The 25035-nt window shown below is 42.1% G+C and overlaps 2 protein-coding genes across 4 annotated transcripts in view; one reads left to right on the top strand and one right to left on the bottom strand.

The window, feature by feature from the left end:
* Nucleotides 1-19082, bottom strand: part of LOC118114802 (tetratricopeptide repeat protein 28) — a 183092-nt gene extending 164010 nt beyond the window's left edge. For both annotated transcript variants that reach the window (XM_035165486.2, XM_035165488.2), the window contains exons 1-2: nucleotides 18615-19082; nucleotides 15288-15587 (exon numbers count right to left, since the gene is read on the bottom strand). In XM_035165486.2, the coding sequence (XP_035021377.1) occupies nucleotides 15288-15587; nucleotides 18615-18644 (330 nt within the window). In that variant the 5' untranslated portion in view covers nucleotides 18645-19082. The remainder of the gene's footprint in view (nucleotides 1-15287; nucleotides 15588-18614) is intronic.
* Nucleotides 19083-21754: 2672 nt separating this feature from the next.
* LOC118115631 (L-serine dehydratase/L-threonine deaminase) lies at nucleotides 21755-24564 on the top strand. Of its 2 annotated transcripts, none has more exons than XM_035166923.1 (8): nucleotides 21755-21908; nucleotides 22093-22249; nucleotides 22436-22475; nucleotides 22568-22707; nucleotides 22956-23047; nucleotides 23493-23720; nucleotides 23806-23930; nucleotides 24018-24564. In XM_035166923.1, the coding sequence occupies exons 2-8, from the start codon at nucleotides 22097-22099 to the stop codon at nucleotides 24209-24211; spliced, it is 972 nt and encodes a 323-aa protein (XP_035022814.1). In that variant the 5' UTR covers nucleotides 21755-21908; nucleotides 22093-22096; the 3' UTR covers nucleotides 24212-24564. The 2 variants fall into 2 exon arrangements, with proteins under 2 accessions (XP_035022814.1, XP_035022815.1); XM_035166924.1 differs by having other exon boundaries at nucleotides 21827-21908; nucleotides 22039-22249.
* Nucleotides 24565-25035: the final 471 nt, after the last annotated feature.

Here is a 25035-nt window from a genome sequence, read left to right as displayed (position 1 = left end):
GCTCTGTATCACATCTCCAGTTCTAACGGGCGTAAATGTCGACACGACGAGAAGGGAGTCGATGCTGCGTGTGCGACAAAAACAGATGAAAACACCAGAGTGCTTCACCCCCTCGCGGAGTAAAAATAACTGCATTGCATTCGCTCTCACACACCGACGTGACAGGTGGGTTGTTTTGCTCGGCAGAGATTTCAGTGGCTGTAGCAGTTCTCTGCGAGCTGTGTTTACTGGAGCGCAACCTAATCACAATTGGTCGAAACATCTGACTGATTCCACCATTTAAGCAGCTGGAGCACGCGGCGGCGATCACGTGCTGCTTCAATTACATCTGTGAGGAGGTCCTGTGCAGCTACAAAGGCCATGACAAGCAAATCGAGTTTTCTTCTTATTCTTCTTTTTGCAGCTTTCAGATTGTCTTACACAACCTTACATCATTTAACCAACATAGTCAGGAGCCAGGCACTAATTGGGTAGCATTAATCAATAATAAACAGAAACGCTGGAGCTCACTAGACCCCAATTATGGATGTAACCGTTCTGTGGGATTAATTTGACACACTTATTCCTGCAGCCTTTCAAATTAAGCTGTAACAAGCTCAAATGAAACGACTTAAATCTATACAAGGCACAACACAATCTACCTTTTTAATGGATAACAAAGCCCAAATTAAAATAGTGATTTGACATTAGTGCGGAAGATGAAGAGGCACAAACAAATGCATCCATCCGATCACAAGATTGCTTGTGAGGATTAAAATGGAAGCAGCACTTCAAGATCCATCCGTCCATTATCTCTCCCACTTATCCTTTAAGGGTCGCAGGGTCTGGAGGCAATCCCAGCTGACATTTGGAGAGAGGTGAAGTACACCCTGGACAGGTCGCCAGCGAATTACAGAGACAAACAACAGTCACGCTCACATGCACACTTATGGTGAATGTAGAGTCTCCATTCAAAAGGTAGGGTTGGCAAGTTCTTTCACATTTATTGAAATCCTCTTCACGTCCAAATAGCAATCAATAGATAAAGTGGACTGAAGAAAGCAGGAAAAAAGCTTGTGTATGTGAACGTTGCAGGACTGAAATAAAAAAAATTTCATTCAGTCTGAATGAAATGATTGATGAACATAGATGTAGACGTTTCAATGGATGTTTTTCAATGGGTTTTTATATTCAATGACCAGAATTCAGTTGGACTACTGCTCCGCTGATGCTCTTCGGTGTATCTCTAGATGTAGGTTGACATTAGCATCATGGTCTTTCCCCCCACCTCCACTGGATTATTGCTTTAATTTCCACTGTAATGACATAATAGCATCAGTGTAACATGACATTTGCTGACTGTCAATTCACTGTTAACTCATCAGCTGCTCCCACGGTCCAATGGGGAAACATTGTGTGTGCAAACAATCGAGTAGATTCCCTCGGCAGAGATGCTTAACCTTTCCTTTCCTTCAGACATGACTAATGTACGGTGCCTATGTATTAAGTTAGACAGGAGAAACATGAACGGTAACTCAGCCTTTCTAATTAAGCAAAATATTATATCGTGATAGACAAATTTCTACTCAGTAATTTCAGATTGCCAATTTACAAAAGTAATTTTCCTCCTCATGTATAGCTGGTATATAGAGTTTCAGTGAACAAGGAGGATAACAGGGTATTTTATATCTGAGAAATCATTTTAATGGTAAAACGATTCTCATTCAGCATATTTTCATTTATGCATTTATTTCAAAATGTAATTTGCACTGATACTCTTGTCTACACTTTGTTCTAGCTGCCAACATCTGCTAAGCATGGATTAAAGAATGATGTTGTTTTGTAATGTTTTCTTCTTTTGCTTCATAACTTAATGCTTTCCCTCTCATTCGCTCAAGTGGATTTTGGCACAAACAAAGGGAACAGAGACTTTTCAACACAAAGAAGTTTGCAAACAGAGGCAACGAGACTAAATGAGGTGGCTGTCAGTCGTCCAAATGTGGTTGCTTTGCCCAGGATGACTGGGCAATCATTAGTGATGAGGGCTGAACACAGCTATTATGGTTAAAGAGCTGTTGTGGCTCAGTCCAACACCCTGACAACCAAAAGCCTGGATTTACTTCATTTGTTTTGTTAGAAACCAGGAGTCAGTGATAAAATAAGTCTTTCACTGCAGGGGGAGGGTTTTTATGCTTTTAATCACTTGAAAATACAAAAAAAAATGTCCCTGCATGGGAAGTGCAGAGGCACTATTTGCATTTGTATCCCTACAAAAGCAACTCCAATTCCACACTTGCATGTGAATGAGTTTGCAGAAATGGGTTTAAATTATTATTGAACAGACTTTGAAAAAAAGCATGATTGTGGCTTCCAGGAGGGACAGGTTTGAATGCTGCCAAGATCCCAGAGTGCCACCATTTTGGTTACACATTAGACCAAAAATCTGTCAAGTGTAACTAAACGTTTTCATTGGTCGCACCGGTGCGCCTGACATTTAGCAGGACCGTTTCTGTGTGCGTTATTGTTTTCCCGCCCCTTCTCTACTCTCTGATTGGCTCTGACCCTGATATTCTTAGCTGAATGTAGGTGGGGGGAATAAAATTCAGGTGATGATGTGTGAAACTGTTCCAGTAATCCTTCTCAAGTAACACCTATACCTTAAAGAAGACATATTGTGTTCTCTTCTGTGTTATCTTTTCTTCTGTTCACGAGAAGAGAAGACGGGTTCATCATATATATATATATGTATGAGACTGAGGAAGTCAGGCGATGTGATATAAAGAGCAACAAAGTCTGTCAGCAGGAGGTCGGAAACACAGGACTTTCAAATGGAAGAAATGCTCTTTATTTCCAGAGTGAAAGATTTTATACATGACAATTCAACGACTTTAACCAAGTGCTTATTATCACAACCATGATGATGAAGGTCCTCTAAACTAATTGAACTACAAAGTGTATGAGTGTGGACTGACCAGACCAAACGCAGCAGTACCACCAGAAAGCGTGGTTGGCAGTGTGGATGACAGTTCGAGCAAGAGGAAGGAAGAAATTTCAACAAAGGCCGAACTTTTTGAGAAGAGACTTGAGTTGATAAGTTGTGTTTCCTCTTTTACATTGTCACAACCTTCTCCACTGTCGAAATGTTTTTGATGTTGTCCGAAACTCTGCTCTCTAGTGGATGTATCCTTTAACAGCTATGGCAATGTAGGACACATGGAAGTATTTGGGCAGTGACGGTCACATCGTTTGAAAGGGACGTTTATTTCATGCGTGAAGGCAGAATAAATGAGCCTTAATGGTTAACGAATACACACAGGTACTGATTGAATGATCGAATGATTGTTTAATTACACATTAAACACCGGAGATGAATTCAGTCGACCATCAACAGACGAGGAAAGCCAGATTCAGCACAGCATCACAAGGGAAGCTACAGGTGCCTCCACCACAGTGTGTGCCAGCGAGTATCACAGCCAAATACAAGACCATTGAGTGTGCTACAGAGATTTATGCTTTTTTTCTGGTCACTGAGTTTATATGTGATTGTCCAGCTCATTAAGACAGCAACACACTCGAGTTCTGTTGAAGACCACGTGTGGGTGATTCTTAACGCTTGACTGGAGCAGCTCAGCCTCTGGTCAAATGCTGAGATTATATCCAAGTCATTTATCAGCTTTGCACACATAAACACACCACCTGCATTCCATGGTTTTTGAGCTAATACATCTCCCCGGGCATTTCCATCTTGCTACTGTCGTTGTTGCTGGTGCGTTACCCTGTAAAACTCATTATGGAGAGAGAGAGAGAAAAAAAAATCGGAGGGAAGTATCTAGGTAAGACACGAAAGTGCAGGCACTCAAACAGCTAATTGTAATAACCTGACACAAATGAGTAATTTAGCTGCCTAAACATGAGCCCTGATATCGAGAAGGAGCACTTTAGAGGCAGGAACTGAGCTGGAGGCCATTACACACCAAGACACTGAGACAGAAAGAGATGATCCATCTTTTACTGGGATGGATTTGAATATTAAATGCTCCTGCTCACCGTCTGAGGACAGAATCTTTTATTGTCATCACAGAAGTTAACATAATATTGTGCATGCTGCATGTTTCGTTCCACACTGCCCCCACCAACTCCTGACATCCATTATTTATTATGAAACATCTATCATTAATCATCGATGACATGCCAGTTAATTGGGTAATAACTGGAAAAAATTGTGTCCACGCAGCTCTCACTTAACGGACAAAATTAGGTCATATTTAAACTTAAGCCTGATTACATTTCATGTTCTGGTTCCACATGGGAGACGCTGATAAATAAGACTTTGTTTTCTCCTGATGTTTTAAGTGATGGCTTCTGAACGAAACAGTGACACATTGAAGTGACATATTATTGAACAAATGTGTTCTATTAATGTGCACTGACATTTTACACTGGTGGAATACGGAGATTTACAAAGTAATGTGGCCTGTTTCTATTTGCAGTAATGAAGAAAGATGACCTATAATCACTCTTTTCACTTAAATATACACTGTGGAGCTTTCAATTTCAAATGGAGGCTTTAAAAAAAATACAGGGGTTTCCATCCAAATGGGCCACACATTTTAGCCTAATTTCATTCTTTTTGCCGAGAGAAATCACTGATCGATACGCTCATGCTAATTAAGTAGTCGGAATTGGTTCGCCAGCATATACACTTGGAGGTGCTAATTCTCTCTAACACACTAAACAATTGCAGAAGAAGAAGGTGAAACAAGATGGAGTAGAGTAATTAAAAGAGCGACAGTAAAACCTCAAATGGTGAAACATGTAGTGGATGAATCGAAGGAACGTCACAGTCTCAAGCAGACACTATTTTCATGTATATGATGATTGCATGCATGGCTTCTTCACTAAGCCTGTTTCTATTGTACTTTGTTTTCGTCAATACAAAATCTTTTCCAAATAAGCAAAGCAGAAAAACCTTTTTGTGATATTTCAACATGTTTTTTTTAATTTTCCATCATTTTCACTCTGGTTTTGTTGATTCACTATGAGCAGATCAGTGTATTGTTTACATCATGTCCTACAACTATGCTCAAAACTCAGAAGCACAATATGGGCATAGCATGATGCTATAAGAGCTTCTGCAATCTGTCCCAAGGTTCTGCAAATGTATATAATTCATATTTAAGGCCAGAAACATGCTACTTGGGTCAGAGCCTCAATGCTTTGAGAAGGGCCACAGTCATTATTAAACTCACAAACAAACACTGTATTCAGCGAATTCCTACCCTTGAATCAACATTATGAAATTATTTGACCTTGAAAGAATTTTTGGATAATATTCTGACTTGGAAAGGGAAAAATTGTGCCTCTTTTATTTCCACTATGCAGCCAGAACGCCTGTTCACACAGTATGTAACTTAAGATAGGTACGATCTCTTGTGAAAAGTGTGTAACTCTTATGATAGTCAGCAGCTTAAACCAGAATCAGGCCTAGCAAATGCAATTAAATTAAAAACCAGCATTTACCTCCAATATTCACAGGGGAAACAAAATAATCAAGAATTCTCAACAGAGTATGGAGTGTTTGTAAAAGTGCCTGAACTTCTGGTTCAGAAAGGCAGGGATCCGGACTAATATCCACCATTCAGCCTTGTTTCTGTTCAGTGAAATGGACTCGGAACTCCAGTCAAGCGACTGATGGGCTTTATTTTCTGGACATGAAATTCACTTGACCGCTCGGACTCTGGAGCACAACAGAATTAATTGTGCCTGCTAAGGCTGGTGTTCCTCAGCAAAGCGTACTGTGTTTCTTTGTAGGATATATAAAATGCATTTCACTTATTTCAGGCCATGAGCAATTTTGTAATCCCCAAGTCTGACGTTGACATAATAGGTTTATAATACTAGAACTGCACTCAGAGCGTAGATCTCCACCAAGGCCAGACAATCCTTCACATCTATGAGTATAATCAGCACCAAACTGTAACAGAGTAAATGTTTCAGATTTTTCCAAGAAAATCACTATGTTAAGTGATTAAAATTACTGGAGCTGCACCAAAATATAAATGAGTCATCCCAGAACCGTGTCCCATCCGTCCACCAAGTCTGATGTTGATCAATTCAGTACTTTTAGTGTAATTCTGTTCACAACCCAACAAACAGACACGTGAAAACATTTAGGCGAATATCGTAAAATCTTCTTTTGTTTTAACCATTTTTAAATAATATAATACACAAAGCTAACTGGATGAGAATATATAACTGTGACTAGAAAAAAATGAAATATTCAGAACAGGAGATGAACCGAGGAGCAGAAAGATGAAAAGGTTTCCCAAACAAACACACTCAGGTCTTGACCCACTTTTTTCATTCATTTCAGGTAATAACTACTTAGAGCTACTGCACTGCTTCCGTCCAAAGATGCTATTCAGCCACCTGGAAATAAAATTAGTGGCACCTTTATCCCCACCAATTTATTATTCTGGGAAGAACAAGGCATATGACTCATTCGGGGAAGGAGGTTACATCATGGGAAGGGGCCGTATGAAACATTTAAGAGAGGGACAATTTCAACTGAGATGGAAACACAGACCAAATTTTGCACCTTCATGAAAAGCTGAAAGATATCAAATTTATCAGTGTAATAATTGTCCTTTATTCCAGTCTGCTTTGTTTTTTTTTTCGGTTCTTATGTGACAAACCTGCCGGCACTGACACATGAGACAAATGAGAGTGGACTCGTCACCTAAAGGTTAGAGGTGAAGACGGAATCAGGAAGCAGATCAGAGCGGGGGAAACAATACGCTCTACTATTCATCTTGCCGTGCTTATGCAGTGTGTACTAATGGGCTTCTTGCAGGTTGCTGTCTGCTCTACCCCATTTCCCCGATGGGAGTGCTTCCTCCCTGCAGCAGAGTCAGGCTGTGCTAATTCTGGAGACATCCAGGTCTGGGGCCCGAGCCTTTGCCAAGCTCCTCAGGTGGGAGGGGCCAGCACAATTTGAGGCTGACAGAAAGATGAACCCCTGCAAGGCGAAAAAAAGAAAAAAAAAGCATCTTGAACGCAAGGGGTTACATGCTCAGAGAATTGTGCAATTGTTTTCCTCATTTCCTCCGGCTTGTAAAGCTGATCCACTATCAACGAAAGACTGTTATGCCACGAGCATGACAATGAGCCTGCTTTCTCTGGGCCTTTTGACATTTCTTGCCATGTAATAGCAAGCAAAAACCTATTAAGCCGGTAATCAAATGATGTATCCGCAGGGAGAAAAACATTCTGAGGCCACAGATGGTCTTTATCGTGATTGAAAGTTTCTAGTTTAAAAGGTGCTTACCTCGGCTTTCATATACTTTATTTCTTCTGGGACAGAGAGACCACCGCATTTAATTTTCTGAATAGCTTATCTGCAAAATGGCACGACAAAACAAAGAGATTTATAAAAAACTAAACACACAGTAAAACCAAATTAGCAAAAAGAAAACAACAGAATCCACTCAATGAATTTGGATCCAGTAGTTTTTTGGGACGAAGACGGTCTTAAAATCCCGTCTGAGTTGGACAGTAGGTGTTGAGAGGCCTGACAGATTATCATGTGGGTGACACCAGCACCCAGTTCTGACTCATCCATGGCCCCCGGGGGCAGTCTGGAGACAGACAGCTGTGAGGTGAGAGCGAGGTCATCACACTCACATCAAACCACGTTACATCATCTGACCCTGAAAACCTTTTCTTTATTAACTATTTAGGATACAGCAAGATAAAGTATATAATGTAGAGAGGTTATTGTTACTGTTAAGAAAGAAAAAAAAAAGACGACGGGCCAATTTTCATTTTTTTATATGTGTGTGTGCTCCTGGGGTTTCTTGAAAGCAGATAAAATTTGACTAAACACTACAATTTGGTGGGGCGCCTGGGTGGCAGAGAGGAAAACCACTTGGCCGCCATCGCAGCAACCCCGGTGAGCGAGACTTTAAAGACTGAAGAAAAGGAAAATATACTACAGACATCAACAGTATTGAGTTAACAGACTGAAAACAGCAGCACAACTCGGAGTATAAATTCCACCACTTATATCGCTGGCATAATTTACATGTTGTGCCGAGCTCTGTTACTCACTGACAATTCAACAGACGCAGAGGCAACAAATGGTGATGTGACCTGAGTGGGACAGTGTGTGTTGAATGTTGATGTGTCCAGTGAGTTCGGATGAAAGAAGGTCATTCATTAGGTTGATAACAAAACAGTAAATGTACGTTGCATATTACTGAATACTATCACTTGGGAATGGGATACAAAACACTAATCAGTAAGTCATGAAATAAAACTCTTTCTAAGCAAATCTCAGATATGTAGTTTGATACATACCAAACGGTGTGTGTGTGTGCATGTGTGTGTGTGTGTGTGTGTGTGTGTGTGTCCAAGGAACTACTCATGTTGTGGGGACCCTCATTTGTTTACACAGTCACATTATGGGGACTAAAGGACCATAAATCAATTAAGTTTAATGTGAAGACAAGTTTTAAGGTTTGGTTTAGGATTGGGTTAAGGTTAAGATTAGGTTTAAATTAGGTCAAGGTTAGGTTTAGTGTATGTTAATGTTTAGGTTTGGGTAAAGGTTCGATTTAGGTTGAGGTAAGGTTTAGGGTCAAGGTTAGGCTTGGGTTTGGGTTAGATTACTGTATGTTAAGATTAGGTTTTGGTAAGATTTAGGTTTAGGTTAAAGTTAAGGCTAAGTTTAGGGTGAAGACGTAGCACCCCAAGGTTACGGTTAAGGCTAGGTTTAGTTTGAGATTAAGTAAGTAGTAACTATGGTTTAGGTTAGTCTCCAGAAAATCAATGTAATATCTTCTGAAGTCATGAAAACATGAGTGTGTGTCTGTGTGTGTGTGTGTGTGGTCACTTTCCCTCCACCGTGGTCCGTGCACATGCGCGGCGCTGCTTCGCCACAACGGCACTCCAAAGGGAAAAATGACAGAATTTAACTGCTCCCGCTCGTTTCACAGATTTTTCCAGACAAATAATTTCAGGTTTGTGCCCACTAGCGCCAACCCTCTGTCCGTCCCGCTCTCTCTGGCCTATAATTACATGCCATTCATTTGATTTGTTCATTAGTCCAAGCCTCGGCTGGGTAGAAGCAAAGCGGAACCCTCTTATTAGTGGTTCATGACTGTACTCTCTCCATGGCGAGTGCTGGCGCTCTGGTGGAAAACAGCAGCGGAGCAGTGGGAAGAGGGGGGAAAGTGGTGGGAAGACCTTATTTTAACCCAGAGCACACAAGAGAGACAGTGGGGAATGCATACTGTCATAATAAGAGTATATCTGTAAAACCTCTTACATAAAAACTCTGCTGTGGTCTTCAAAAAGGTCAACAAACTCATGATCAGCACAGACTGAGATTATAGATAAAATAAAGTGAAGGCATCAACCAGCTTTATGAGAAGAGGCTCTATTTTCCATTTTATACAATCTGGTGTTTTCCAGACTAATCTAATCAAAGCAGTTTTAATCCACCAAATAAACATTTCCATGCAATTCATCTGCATCCAGACTATTGCATATTATAGGATGCTGTATGCCATCAAAGATGATGGGTTTACTTTAAAAAACGTATAATTCTATAAATTCTCTACTTTATGCAGGTCATTTCTCGCTTTTTTTAAATTTTAGGGCAAAAAGATTTGTTTGCAATGAATATTTTTCAGTTTTTTTATGCATGGAACTCCTCCTACGTCAGCCTCAATGAATTTAAAGTGTCGGTAATTACATCTGACAAGCAGGAACTTCTGAAGGTTGTGCATAGATAAGTAGATGAGCTTCCTGTGCCCCATCTTTCCTCTGTAACCCAATCATTTGAAAGCACAAAAAGGCAAAAACAGATACATCTGATTTGAGATTTCTACCTGGGGAGCAACTTTCTCTGCACAATATCATAATGAGCCTGGGCTGTCTGATGGGGGGCTTGTGACTAACTATAAGCATTCATATTTGATGACTGTCTTCTTAACCACAGGCAGGTATATATGCAGGTTGATGTCAAATTAAATCAAACCAGATCGTGCTAGAATCATACATATGCATTAAGGGATATTTTAAATATGAATTAATGCATAGAATGGCCCAGATATAAATATAGACTTCAGAATTCTGCTTCTATTTCAGAATCAAATAGGTATGATATGTCATTAGTATATTTAAATTTGCTCAAGCTCTCTGAGGAAATATAATGTAACTGTCAGTGCTGTTAATGTACATATTCAATTATTGCCACTGGAATCTGTAACAGCTCAAAACAGAGAGGACAGAGGAATGAAAATGAACTTGAGCCATGCTAAGTGAGCCTGCAGTTAGCCACAGTGGTCCTTCAACCTCACAGCAACATGCTAACAGTGCTAAGATTGTGATGTTTAGCATGTTCACAGGTTCACAATAAAAACAAATCACAGCGGAGGTCGATGGGAATGTTTGGCTACTGACCAAATACCTGCTCAATTGGACAAATGAAAAATTCTGACTTGATTATAGCTGTAGATGAAAAGTCAGGGGATCCTAGAGGGCCGTGAATGTCGACTAAAAATAAAAAAACAGTGGTGTTAGAGGAAAAGTCAAAGGATCTCCATAGTCAGTAGGATTCATCCTCTGAATACATAGGCTGTAGATAAAGATGCACAACATTGGCTCCTCAAAAGTGAAGCCAAAACGTCTTGATCATCATCATCGGGTGGCCGGCTGCAGTTTAGGTCATGAACCCCGCCTTCTCCATGATAGCGGATGGTACATGGACTAAATTTAAAAGTAAGGGTACACATCAAATAAATCTTTCTCAAATAAGCTTTCTCTCATTTTAGGTAGTTCTAATCACACTGATGTATATTTAAGTGTTATTTTTAAGTTTGGTTTTAATTATTTGATGCTGTAAAAACTGGGTAAAACATTCTGTTTGATAGATGAGACCGAGTCCCGATCGGCTGAGCACGTGTATCACAACGACTTCGCTATTGCAGCTTCATCCTCCGATCACTATACCCTGTGGACTCTGGCTTCAAATGAGCAAGATGGCAGTGTTTGAATCCAGGATATTGTGTGGTCCATCTTTATATACAGTCAGTGATGCATGTCAGGTGATATTTCAGTCTGGTGGACAGACTGGGATTACCACCCATAGAGGATGGATGACACCTTTAGAAGTGAAAAACTGATTCAGAGAAAATTATGTAAAAAAGACAAACATAACAGTAATACAAATGAAAATATAACTCAGTGTTCTCATAATGCATCAAGACAAACAAGCCACCTGATAAATCCTTCTGCTCTGCCAACACAAATACACCCATTTTTTAGCCTATTTTCTGCAGCCTCACTGTGAAGTTTTCACTTCATTATTCAGCACGAGTCAGAATAACAGGACAGGTCATCAAAGAGGAATGAGATAAATATTTCAGATGGTGCAAATGAAAGCAACAAGAAAAGGTACAAGAGCTGTAATCACTCTCCACACGAGATCAAAAGAAAGGTTTCTTTATTCTTTAAACACACCGAGATCAGATGAGAGCCAGTTTAATGCACTCTCACACCGACAGGGGAGCATTTACAACCCAGTGATTTTCACCCACATGAAAAGCCGAGCGCTACCGAGAGTGCCAAAAGGATGAGGTCTTCAAATCACAAAAGCAATTCTTCTCGTTCTGTTCCGCACACAGCGGCAGCGACAGCCGGTGTCATCGCCCCGGCTCTTCGAGGTGTCAGCATCCACTCGCTCACACAATTACTGGATATGCTGCTGCTGTAATTAAAGTCCCCTTTCAGCACTCCACACACAGTGACCTTTTCCAAACCAAACACTCATTGTCTCAGTTAAAGCCAAGGCCCCTCCGCTGGGATGTAAAAGGACATTTTTATGTTTGTGACAAAGGAGAATGCATACAAGCAACAGCATGCAACTGGAAAAAATAAAGACCTATCTGAGAAACTAAGCCTGATGGGTTTGGGTTTTTTTACCCATCATTATGAATGGGCGTCAGCGTCAACTTTGGCAATTAACTCTTGAGGAGATGGAATACCCTTGATAGGCACCATCATAACCTATAATCAGAATATATGTAAATGATGGAGATGTTTCCCCTGACACTGCAATGCCAGTTGTCTTGTGGTTCCCTGGGAGCTCGGCTGTCAGCGCTCAGGCAGGAGAATGGGAGTGATAGCAGAAAAGACTGTTTGTTTAACATGTCACCAGAACAGCCGTGCAGAGAGCGAGGGAGCAGATGGAGGCAGCAGAATAGACAGGGACACAATCAGAAACGGGTTTAGTCCCCTCAGTCACTCGTATACACCTAAAAAGCACAAACGCTCACTGCAAATAGAGGCTGGCAGTAGATCTCACAGACGTATGCCTTCAAAAAGACGTTTAACAATTTGCTTCAGAATCACTCCTTTTGTACTTTCAGGCACATAAAAGATTATACACCCCATTTTCCCCCACACTGGCTCGTAAAGACAACGCACGACCAGACACACACGACCAGACACACAAAAGTGTGGCCCCGTGTCTATGAAACGACAACCTATTTTGTTCTCATTTAAGCTTTTTATATTCAGTAAGAGGGTGGCGTACAAAGGGGCCTAAAGCTGTCTTGGGTCATTAATCCACACATTTTCTTTCTTCTTTCACAGTGTGTTTTCTGGCAGGGGAAAGCTGACAGATCAGACAGGGGCTTCCTTCACAGGCTGCATGGCTGCGGGCTTCAGGAGGGTGGGCTGCTCGCTGGTGCTTGGGGCAGCAAAAAAAAACGTTGCCTGTCACCGTTTGACGGGCCGGTCCAGAAGTGCAGTCATACTCGGGAGGTATGATTGATGATTTTGTGTACGAGCACTGGATCTGGATGCCAGCACACTGCCTGTGATTTAATCCCTGGTCCTTCATTAAACATCCAGGCTCAGCAGATGGACTGTACAACGCCAAAGTCTTTCCCTGCGGCCAAGGCGTTGAGTGTCAAGACCACAACCCTAATCAGGTCTTTGAGGCAGCACTAACTGAATATAGGAGTTGTGATGTATCCAGTGTATAAAGTCAATTTGAAACTACAATTAGACAATTAGACAATTAAAAGACTAGTTTATTTTAAGCAAATTTCAGATTTATTTTTCTTGACATATTGGATGAATCTGTTGTGATCTCGAACTCCAACTGTGCATTTATCAAGTAGAAACACACTTCCCACTATATTCTGCATGATGTTCAAGCACATTTCTGCTATGAAGATGAAAGCCAGCCATGATGAATATTAACATTTCCCAGAATGCAGTCAATGTAAAAAAAAAAAAAAAAAAGAACTGGAAACTGAATTGCTTAAATGCATTTTTGTCCTGTGCAGGCCCAACACTTGAATAGAGCTTCTTCTTTGACAAGACTGACCCCTAGAGGTGATTCAAGTGACTTAAAACATGAGCATGCAATCCTCTGTATCAACTATTAAATTGTCAATTCCACAGACATATTAATCCCTTTGTCTTTGTATTACCGGGTAAAAAACAAGGGTCAGGCTATACACCAACACCAAGTCTGCAAGCACAAGCTTTAGCATGAGAGTCGAAGCTGTCAGCCGCTAAATCCTGGAATAAGCAGAGCTACACTGTCTAGATTAAGCCAAACATCCCCCAAGTCAGACCACAAAGAGTTCATTGTGCTTGGATAGCATTTAAAAGAGAAGAAAGGAGAATGATTTTGGCCGTGATTTACAGCTATAGTTTGGCTATGTCGGCCTCAAAAGTTTATGAAATCTCTCCCGAATGAACAAGATGTACCACTTAGATGCTGCAGAGTGAGAAGTGATGACATGAAGTGCAGGCTATTGTTTTCCAACTGGAAATCAAATGACAGAGAAAAGGCACTGTTCTGAAATACATGTAAATATAACATCAAGACAGCGAGTTTCATAACAACAAAAATATGAAGAACTACAGAGAACAATAAGTGCTGGCAGGATGAATTTTGTGGCAGATATTTGTTTGCATCTTTTATGTCCTTTTACCAATGATAATCCGATGGGGAAAATGCAAAAAGAAGACGACCTTATCTGTGTAATTACAAGTGACAGTGTTGGTTCCCAATGCAGAGATGCATGAGAGAGGTAAACCTACCTGAGCACCAAAGGTACAAGACATCAGATCAAAGAGAGGTGGCCACTGATGCATCATCGGTGGCGACAAATCATCGTCAATACCACTCTACCACATTATCATCAATCTCTCTCTGAAAAGACAAAAGTATCGCTCCACGCTAAATCATGGGATCAATGCGTTTCTATCACTGTGAGGAATTGGTCTCCGAGTGATCTCTGTGGCTGAGTAATGTGAAATCTATCGCAGGTTAGTCCACACGGCCTGGACAAGCTCAAAGACAAGACCCCAGAAAATTGTATTGATCGGCGACCACGAGAATGAAAACCGGAGGACTGAGAATGTGACGAGAATCTGAAACACAGAAATGTCACTTCTGAAAGCAACACTTTCATTTTTATCAACATTCAAGTACGTTTGTGAATGTGATTTCTCACATCTTAATTATAGCAAGTCCCCATGTCAATCATGCAACTAAAAGCCTGGTTCACACCACACGATTTTCAGCCCAATACGTCAGTCGACGGCAAGTTTTACAATTTGTCAACAAAAGCCCCCCATTGGCAATTGATCGACAGTCGCCAATAATTATGTGTGAACTCTTCAAAGACTACAGAGGCTCGCCAACGGGTCTCTGACGCGTCACAGATTTCCAACCTGCTAAAAATCTAGTCATAGTCGGCTACAACTCCATCCAACTTCAGCCAATAGGAGCACAGGACGGGGTGGTGAGACTGGGTAACACAAACTCAGCTTCTATAAACCTCACTGGATTAGGTTCGGACAAATTAAATAAAAAAAGACATCAGTTACTTTTCTCTCAGGCTCGGGTCTGTACTCTTTACAAATGTGTTTTCCACTGAAGTTTTTCACCTCCTCCTGCTTGACATGTCATTCTGTGAGCAGGAGGATCAGTCAGACTCACCGTGTCTCTTCCCGTGTGTGTTTTGCGTGATTGGTCTGTCAGTCATGTAGTATGAACTCACAACAACTGCAAGACTCCCGATCATAAGAAAGGAAGTCGTGTAGTGTGAACTGCGCAGTTCCACAGTATGACCTCAGGCTATTGGTGCACTTAAGAAAATTCAATCATTTCTGTCTTATATATGCAGCATGCAAAGATCAGAACGAGGTTGCATTGTTGCAACATATTATCTCTGGTTTCCGTGTATGCATAGTTTAAGCCTTAGACACACACTTACCTTGGGCCACTTGGGATTAAGCTCACAAGCCTTTTCAGCATCCTCCAGAGCCACTTGGTGTTGTCCCATTTTGAGAAGAGCTGCCGAACGGTTACTATACAGGATGCAGTTCTGTGGGTCGGCTCGCAGGGCCTCACTGTACAAATGAACCGCCGCCTCAAAGTCACCGCGCTGACACGCCTCATTGCTCTGTTGCACTTTCTCCATGAACTCTGCTTTGCTGAGACCATACCCGACCACGTCGTCCCCACCGAGACACCGGATCGGTCTGCCCGCTGCCCGAGAACTGAAGATTGAAAACTGGAGAAAGGAGACAAAGAAGAGTGAAAGATTGAAAGATCGATCACTTCTCTACTGGACCTTCACAATGTATAGAGATCATGCAGCTGAGAAGTGAAGGAATATCATAATAAATGCAAAGGGGGTTTCTGAAACTGTGTTACAAACTATGTATACAATATATAAATGCACATGTGTGCGTGCGTGTGTATGTGTGGTCCAATGTGATAGTTGAGTTCAATAAACATTTTTGTACAACAGAAATATTGACATTTGATAGCAAAAGCATGGTGGTACTTAATAATATTAGTAATGTCCAAATTCCATTTAGTTTTGCCAGTTTCAGGATCCTGGTACTGTGTGTGCCGGCTCAGTGAAACTAATCTGATAGAGCCATTGGTATTTGATTCTTTTTTCTTTTTTTTTCTGTTGACAAGTCAATACCAATGTCTGCTGTAAAAGAAGTACAGTGGCACTCTGTGAAGTGAATACCTCCACCAAGGCCCCTTTAATTCAATTAAGCTGCATCTAAATTCACACACTCAACAGTTCCCTAAATATACCAGAGTTTTTCCATCAAGATTCAAGATTCATAAATTATATCTCTGGGAAATTTATGAAAATATGGAGAAACAAACCCTATCTTGCAATGTTAAAGAAAGTGATTTAAAAAAATTCCTGAAGTCCCCAAATTGAATAGGTTTATTCTTGGCCCATGTTCAATCCTTACACTAAGTTCTGTGGAAATACATTCAGTAATTTTTTACACAATCCTGCTGAAAAACAAACAAACAGATGGACTTTGCGATTAATCATACAAAACTAAATGAGCATGTATCTTTTTGGGGTATATTCTGTCAGAACTAGATTAAAAGAAGGTTTCCAAAATAAACCATTTCTCTCTCTTTTTGGGGTAAAACACTAAGATTGCTGGTTTTTTTCTTTTACATCCAATTACTTCAAAATAAAGTCTGTGCATACACAGATTTTCCCAGCTATTTACCTGCTACTCTTATACACAGAGGTTTCAATACAAAAGTAGTGTAAGTCTAATAGAGACATCTTGATCACACTGATAAATCTCCCACCACAACAAGATAATACCTGCCTTCGGGCAAGGCCGTCAGCATTAAAGTGGGACTGAATCTATTATTGTCCCCCACTCATTTTCAACTTGTTACAGTCCTCAACCAAATGACTGGCAAACAATTTGAATGCAAAACAATTACCTTATTGATACAAGTCTTACTGTAGCTGCATCCAACCAATACAGTCTGATTGATTAAGCGGGTGAGCGCTGTATCCATTTAACATGGACGCTTTGCTGAGTATTAGCGAATCATGAAATTCATCTCGGGTTGCAATGTTTTTTGGGCCGGCTTCCATTATACCTCTTTCTCACCACACCTCCTCCTCAGACTGAATTCTGGGAGAGGGCAGGCTGGGTAATTACTTCCAGAGGCCCAGGGAGTTGTAGCAGCAGCAGCAGCAGCAGCAGCAGCAGCAGACATGAGCGCTGTGGGTATAAAGTAGATCCAACAAGTTTACACTGCCATACCGAGCTGTTGCTTTCTCGCACACCCTTTGACCTCCATCGTCTCCACCTTTTCTACTTCTTCTCTTTGAGATCATCATTTATTATTGTTTTTCTAGGACAAGACGATAAAAGATTAGAGGGGACTGACTTCCTGCTTTTCTTTGGCTGGACCTTTTAAGCTTCCACTCTTTCATATTGTGCAGCTAATCACCGATCCAACGCCCACAGATTAGCAAAAGAATAATAATGCTGCAGATATCACCTACAGTACATGCCATGAGAGGTTCTCCCCACCCCTCAGGAAACAGACAAGAAGACTGAGCGAGTGGAGCCAAAACCACAACTGACAGCACCGTCATGCATACTGACATTCAAAGTCTTGATCTCAAAGAAATGTCAAGAAAAGCATCCATTATAGATCAGTGCATCCAAGGGCCCTGAGAGCTCGTAGGTTCACCCTTCAAGCAGACGCTGGTTTCAGCTGGTTGGCAGAACTGCAGGTGGGGGGGGGTGACTAATCAAGAGGGTCCAATCTGTGTTGTCTCATCTGCTTCAAAACACTGGGGGCTGCCTGCAGTATGCGGGGGCAGAGGTGGGGCAGGAAGGGTGGCGGGTGAGAGATAATGAGGGCCTTACACCAACACAGAGGACAGGACAAACCTACCAACCTAATCATAAGGAGAGAGAGAGATGAACTCAACTCTCCGGAGGCAAATATACTCTGGACTGCACTTATCTGTGGAGATCCTCTGTCATCCAAGTCATGGTTTCTTAAAGACGAGTGTGCAAAGGACTGGACTTGCAAACGTTTCACCTCTCATCCAAAAGGCTTGATTAGTTCTAGACAAGTCCTCTCATACTCCCACAATAGTCGAAGGGAATTCGTTCCAGAGTGTGTAGCAACGTATCTGTGAAAGTTCTCAGTCATCCAGCTCGTGGCATCTTCAGGGGTTGTACAACTGCACAGAGGCAACTGGACTTCTTGAGGATATTTCGCCTCTCGTCCAAGAGTTGTGAAGAAGACCTTTTTCTAGAAGTGAAGAAGCCTTTTGGATGAGACGTGAAACTTCTCAGAGAAACACAAGCTACTCCTGAGGATCTGGACTGCACTTATTCCCAGTCTTGTGGGATTTATGTGGATTTACTGCACACAAATTTACTGCCACTGTGAAAATCTGTGGCAGCTCAAGCTTCTCTGTTCCTGCAACAACTGAATAAAAGGTTGATGTAACTTTGCAGACTGACATTAAATCTCAGTTAAGAGTTGTGTTTAACAGAAGAGCCCTCACACACACACACACACACACACACAGAGAGAGAGAGAGCAGCACAGGGCAGTTTGCATGACTGGAAAATCGATAGAGCTCCTTTTTTTTTTAACGAGGTTTTCGCAGGAATGGTCATTTCGGTATTTCCTGTCAAGGAAAAGTTTTCTTCAGGAGGCAACAACGTGCCAAACGACCACAAACACGGCAGCCGGCTGAGCAGCGGGTTGTTTTCAGTGTATTTACCTTTCCTTTGAGAGTCGCTGGCTTCTCCATCCTGTCTGCCTGCTGTGGTTTGTGCTTCTTCTCGCCGCTCTCATCCCATCACCCTCCTCGTTGGCTTGTTGTTTGTCATCCGCTGTTTGCTCCGTGTGTCGCCAGAGAAAACACGTCCACGTTGTAGCGCAGACAAACAGCGAGGAGAAGGCGCCGAACCGAACGCAGCCGTGGTGTCGTTCAGGGGAAACTTTTCTCAGGGAAACTGCGCCATGTTGTCAAATCTTTTCCTTTTTTTCCCCTGCTCCCTCTCTTCCCCCTGGTGCCATAGCGGACTTTCTGAGCGAGGAGGTCTGAGAGAGTCTGAGTCAGGACTGTATAACTGTTCTGCTGGGGAAGTTTACAAAGTTGCCTCTTGTGATTTGTTTTGTTTGTCAACTTCTTACAAGTCCTTCAAACAGTGGGATTCAAACAGAGGCGTCCATAGACACTGTGAGGTCAGGGGCGGCGATGGAAAAGGGACACCTGTATAATTGGTGCACCAATCTGGGCTGAGCAACACCTGTACATTTAGACAAGTGGGGAAAACTGTTCAAATAATTTCATCCCAGAGGTGTAATTCCCAGTATGAGTCTAAAGCTGTTGTACAAAATCACCCACTCGTTCACTTACCCTAGTTTTACTATATAGTTCTCTATGAAGAAGACTATAAGCTCGTCAGCAAAATACATTTTCTCTGCGGCAGTAACTGTAGCAGGATTACAGTGTACAACAACAACAACGTCGGCCGGAGGAAAATGCCACAATAAATTTTAAATGTTTACTTTTTACTTAGCATTAATACTTTTAGATAAAAAAACATGTTGAATGATCATCTTTAAATGTGTCTTAAAATCTGCTCTGCTCGTATTTTCATTTTTGAGACAGGTCGGGCTGTTCCTGCTGCCCTCTCTCCTCTCGTCTCTCCGCCGCGAGTGCAATGCATGATGGTATATTTTGCTCGGTTAGTGACCATCAGTTGTACACTAATACATAGTGATTAGTGAGTGATTTGGACACAGCCATAGATATGTATACGACTTCCTCTTCATGACTGCTCACCGAAAGAGAAACCCAAGCATCTTGATCGCCCCCTGGGTGCCTGGCTGCTGTATATGTCATAAATCTTGCCTCTTTCATGTTAGTGGAAGGGACATGGACCAAACCAAAAAAAGTCAAAGCACATGTCAAAAAAAATTCTCCAAGATGGTTTCTGTCATTTTGGAAGTTTGGTTTCAATTAATTTGATGTTGTGAAAACAGGATGAAACTTTAGACTCTGGCTACAAATCCGCAAGACGGCAACATTTATATCCCGCATATTTTGGCTTAGCTGGACAATGGGAGGAAGTGTAGATGTGTCGTCCCTCTTTTTATACAGTCTATGGTTTGGATCAGGAAGTTTGGATGGCCACTAACATTTGGTGAAAAAAAACTAGTAATAATCCAATATTGATGCTAATACAACCAGCTCGACTAATTTAAGATGAGCTACAGAAGGTTGTGTATTGGGTTTAGTGAACAAATCATTCCAAATACATAACAAAGCAAAAGTACCTAATAGAGACTATATACTATGTTACTGTGTGACTGGTAGTGGTCATCGTCTTGGATTAATGCATCAACATTCATTTGGCGACATTCCACAAATGAATGATTCAGGCAGAAGTTGGTCAAAACATAGAGACACCTTGAAGCTGTATATATTTATATAAACAATATATCAAATGGCTAAAGTGGAGCATCTAACAGTTACGGAGCCAGATCCGTATTAACCTCAGCCGAGTTGGTGGAGACCAAAACAGAGCAAAAAGAGAGGTGCATGCTGTGCCTACAAAGTTTTCAGATGGCCAGAAACATATTTACAAATTACACTGAACTCCCCCTTCAAGGCACATTTAAAAATAATAATTGCAGCCTGAGTCTTAGGTTTAGCAGACACATCAATAAATGACTGTTCCTGGGCCCTGAAGCCTGAGACTTTTATCATAATTTGCAGACATTGTACAAACATAACCACAATGTGTGTCTCATAGTGACAGGAACTGTGGCAGACTGACGCAACCCAGGAGACAAACTGTATGTGCAGCTTGTCACCAGCAGATGGTGGAACAGTCCTTCACAGAGAAGCCTCTGACAGCAGTGTCTGAACTCCCCAGGCTCTGAGAGAAAGTAACTCAGGTCTTGTAATAGGCCTTTTTTCACAGCAGGCACTTTCTTATGAAATAGCAGGAAGAACACACACGTAATTAACAGCAGTAATGATGGCTGAATTGCTGTTGTGCCATGGGGGGTGGGTTGCCTGATATTGTGCATGCTGGTTTATTGGATTGACTTTTAATGGGACATTTAAATGGAATGGATTCATTGTTAATGTTATTGGCCCCACATGTGGTTTTCCTGCTCTGACAAGTCAAAATATTCACTCTAGAAAAAGCCTATAGCTCTGTAGGTTTTAATATGTCACACATTAGTTATTGTTAAGTGTCAGCACTGAGGGGAGACAACCCCTTTTTTGAGTTCACCCAAAGGTCATGAAATGCTCTGATTATGTGTAATCTGCCCCCCCCCCCTGCCCCATGCATTGTACTTTGTACAAAATATCATATTGATAACATGATAACACAACGCGATAACAACCTTTTGATTTTTCAACACGCACCACTGATCGCAAAGACATGTAACTGCTCTTGTTCCGACTTTTTATGTAAGGCTCCTCTTTTGTATATTTTGATCTGTGACCGTGAGGCAGCAGCTCTGCTCCACCGGATCATTCAGGTTTGAGCCGTCCAGGCTGTTCCCGAGAGGCCGAATTAGGAAGTTGAAGATCTGGGCGAAAATAGTAGCGACTCTTTTGGTAATGTCCGCGGTGTGTTCCGGTTTAGATGCGAGAGTAAAATGTCAGGGGTGGTCTCCGAGGAGCAGAGCACATGGACCGTTATGTTGATACGTTTGGAGAGATGACACTTTAAAAGCTTTGTATCTGTGGTGAGGACTGAGTAAAGATATTAGTACAATATAATGTGCTTTATTTGATTTTCTGGGGCACAGCTCAGTCTCATCCGAGGACACTCCATTCGTCCTCGGCCCGTGTCATCCTCACGGACAGGGGGAGGGTCTGGGGCCGGGATGCCTGACGCTGATTGGTCCGTTGGTGGGCCTCCTTAGCCGAGCCCACAGCTCGAGCAGGTATATATGCACCTCAGCTGCAGGAGCGACAGGAGTGAAGAAGTGTGGGATCATTATTTACAGCACAGCGTGTCTCCCTGTCTTCCACCTGAGTCTGGTAAGTTAAAGCAAACATAACAAAAAACCATCTATGTTCTTTAACTTTTGATGATCAGTGGATAATCAACAAGCAAACAGGAAATAGGCCATTTTGATGTGGACATTCATTTTTTTTGTTTGTTTTTAAGTATTTGGAAGTTTCTTGGATTAAAGACAGTCTGGGCTTGTCTTCTTCTTGGCAGTGAGATGAAGACCCAGCAGCCTCTCCATGTGGCCACTCCAGTGAGGCAGAGCCTTGCCCTGACCAAAGTGGCTGGTACCTCCATTTACCTCAAGCTGGACTCATCTCAGCCAACAGGGTCCTTTAAGATCAGGGGCATCGGGCACCTCTGCCAAACTGTGAGTCCCTTTCCCCTGATTTCATGACCTAGCTCTACTTTGTGTTGATTGATGTGTGGCTGAGATGATGGTAATAGATCCAGTGTGGAGCGCTTTGAGTTTCTCATCTCCAATCTGTCATTGCTGTGTTTACAACCTGTGATTTAAAGATTGTTCACGGTATTATCTTTTGGTTTTTTAATATAGTGGGCAGAGCGAGGATGTGAGCGGTTTGTCTGCTGCTCAGGTGAGCACCAAAACAAAAAAAACGACCCAATGCTCATCTTTGGCTCTGCTGGTGTGTTTGTGAGTAACCTTTGACCCTCCTGGTCTCAACAGGAGGAAACGCTGGTATGGCTGCAGCTTACTCTGCCCGTCAGCTCGGGGTTCCTGCCACCATCGTCGTCCCGAGCGTCACACCCAATCTCACAGTGGAGAGGCTGATGGACGAGGGCGCCACTGTGGTCATTCATGGCAAGGTTAGCCAATCATTTCTTTACTGATTATTCCAAATTAAAATAAGGGATGGATTGTCTGACAAATGCAAAATGGTAACAAGGCACCAGCAGATATATGATGAAAAATAACACTGAATATGACTATTTGGATAATCAAATAGATTAATGGGCATATACAGACGTACAGAAGGGATTATTAGGAATCTTCTATGTTCTTGAAATATTTTGAATACATCATATTAACTTAAGTTGTGGCTTGTCTCTGTCAGGCTCTAAATGAAAGCATTGAATATGGAGAGCAGCTCGTGGCCAACAACCCCGGCTGGGTGCTCATCTCTCCGTTTGACGACCCCCTTATCTGGTAAGTCAGTGTCAGTCTGTCTGTTACTGTGTCAGCATCACCATGTCCTCTTTGAAGAAATCCCTGCATAGTCATTTATCTGTCATCGGGAGAGAGGGATGGGGGCTGATAAGACACTTTCTTGTCGACGCTAAAGGAAATTGAAATTATTTTCAAAGGACTGATAGCAACACTCATATCTTACAATGTCAGTTGCACTCATGCACGGAGACGATTGCAGGGTGAAATGTCATTTCAGATACATTGTATCTTATCACAGCGCTAACGCTAAGGGGGGGTCGACAGATAAGTCATCGGACGCCAGTCAAAGTGTTGAACTCAATCATAAATTACTTAATCATAAGAAGGAGAATGAGAAACTAGGCCACAGTTTGCACATTTAAAAAAAAATATTGATATTGAATCTCCAGGAAACTTACAGGCAGACTGTGTTTGTGTGTTTCAGGGAAGGCCACACGTCTCTGGTGAAGGAGCTGGAGCGAGACTTAAGGCAGAAGCCGGGCGCCATCGTGTTGTCGGTGGGAGGTGGAGGCCTGCTGAACGGAGTGGTGGAGGGACTGCGGCGCGCCAACTGGGCTGATGTACCCATTGTAGCCATGGAAACCATTGGAGCACATAGCCTCAATGCCGCCATGAAGGCTGGCGAGCTGGTCACTTTACCTGCTATTACCAGGTACCTGATCACACATGTCGTTACACACAAATAATGACATTTGTGTGGATGTGACTCCTTCCTGACGTTTTATTTTACTCTCCAGTGTTGCAACCACTCTGGGCCTGACGCGTGTCTCTGCACAGACCATGAAACTGGTGCAGGAGCACACAGTTTTCTCAGAACTCGTCTCGGACCAAGAAGCTGTAAAAGCTGTGGAACACTTTGTAGGTTAGTACGACCCACCTGAACAGATGCACACTACATCTAATGTGGCCATGACACTGATCGACCCCCCGATGTCTCCTCTCCCTGCAGATGATGAGAAGGTCCTGGTGGAGCCGGCCTGTGGCGCGGCCCTGGCAGCTGTGTACAGTGGCGTCATCAAACGGCTGCAGGACGAGGGCAAGCTGGCGCAGAACCTGGGCCCCGTGGTCATCGTGGTGTGCGGGGGCAACAACATCAGCATGGGGCAGCTGTGGAAGCTGAAAAAGCAGCTGGGTATTATCTAGCACGGCCGACTACCTCCTGACTTTCCTTCTATTCCTCCATCGGCTGGTCCCAGTCCCTGCATCCCACTGTTCATGTGCTCCACTGCCCGAATCATTCCAGACTGTGAAAACCTCCTGAGCGCTGACACATGTGAGGGGAGCAGCTGGAGGGATTTTTTTTTTTTTATTGTTTCAATAATGTTGTGATTGTGATGCTGCTCAGGTAGAGGTAGTTTGTGACTAGAGAGACCTCTATAGACCCTGGGGAGTTGACATTTGTATTTAGCAGGCTTGCTTTTTAACAGTGCATGTTTGTTGTTCCTCTGCTTTTGTACTTTTGAAATTTAACAATGAATAAATTATATTTATGACTATTCTGTCTGGGGAATCATTTCAATGGCAGTCTCTTATTCCTGGCTGCAGATGGTGTGTAAAACAAAGCATTAACTTTAATCAAGAGAAGCATGACTATATCATCAAACTTTGTTTAAAAAGCACGTTTCAAAAATGTAAATGCACGTCAAAGTGCTTCACATGTGAGTGACGAAACAGGGAGAAGGATAAAAAGGATGTTTAAAAAATGAATTAAAAGCACTCAGCTTTTGAGACCAATGGAAACCAAAGCAATCAATTATAGAAAAGACTATAATATAAAAAAGTTATCAGAGTAAAATATATATAATCATTTATAAAAATGTTATAAGATAAGCAACAATGATAAAGGAGCTGCAGCTTATTAACAATCTCTCCTGTACCATCAAGTTATTCAACAGTTCATTAACAGCCCTGGTCTCAGTGGCTGTCTTTCTCATTAAGCTCCACACACCTTCGAGGATTCACGGTGC

Source organism: Hippoglossus stenolepis, chromosome 9 (genome assembly GCF_022539355.2).
Source record: "Hippoglossus stenolepis isolate QCI-W04-F060 chromosome 9, HSTE1.2, whole genome shotgun sequence".
Taxonomy (NCBI): domain Eukaryota; kingdom Metazoa; phylum Chordata; class Actinopteri; order Pleuronectiformes; family Pleuronectidae; genus Hippoglossus; species Hippoglossus stenolepis.
This window is presented reverse-complemented; position numbering and strand designations above follow the sequence as displayed.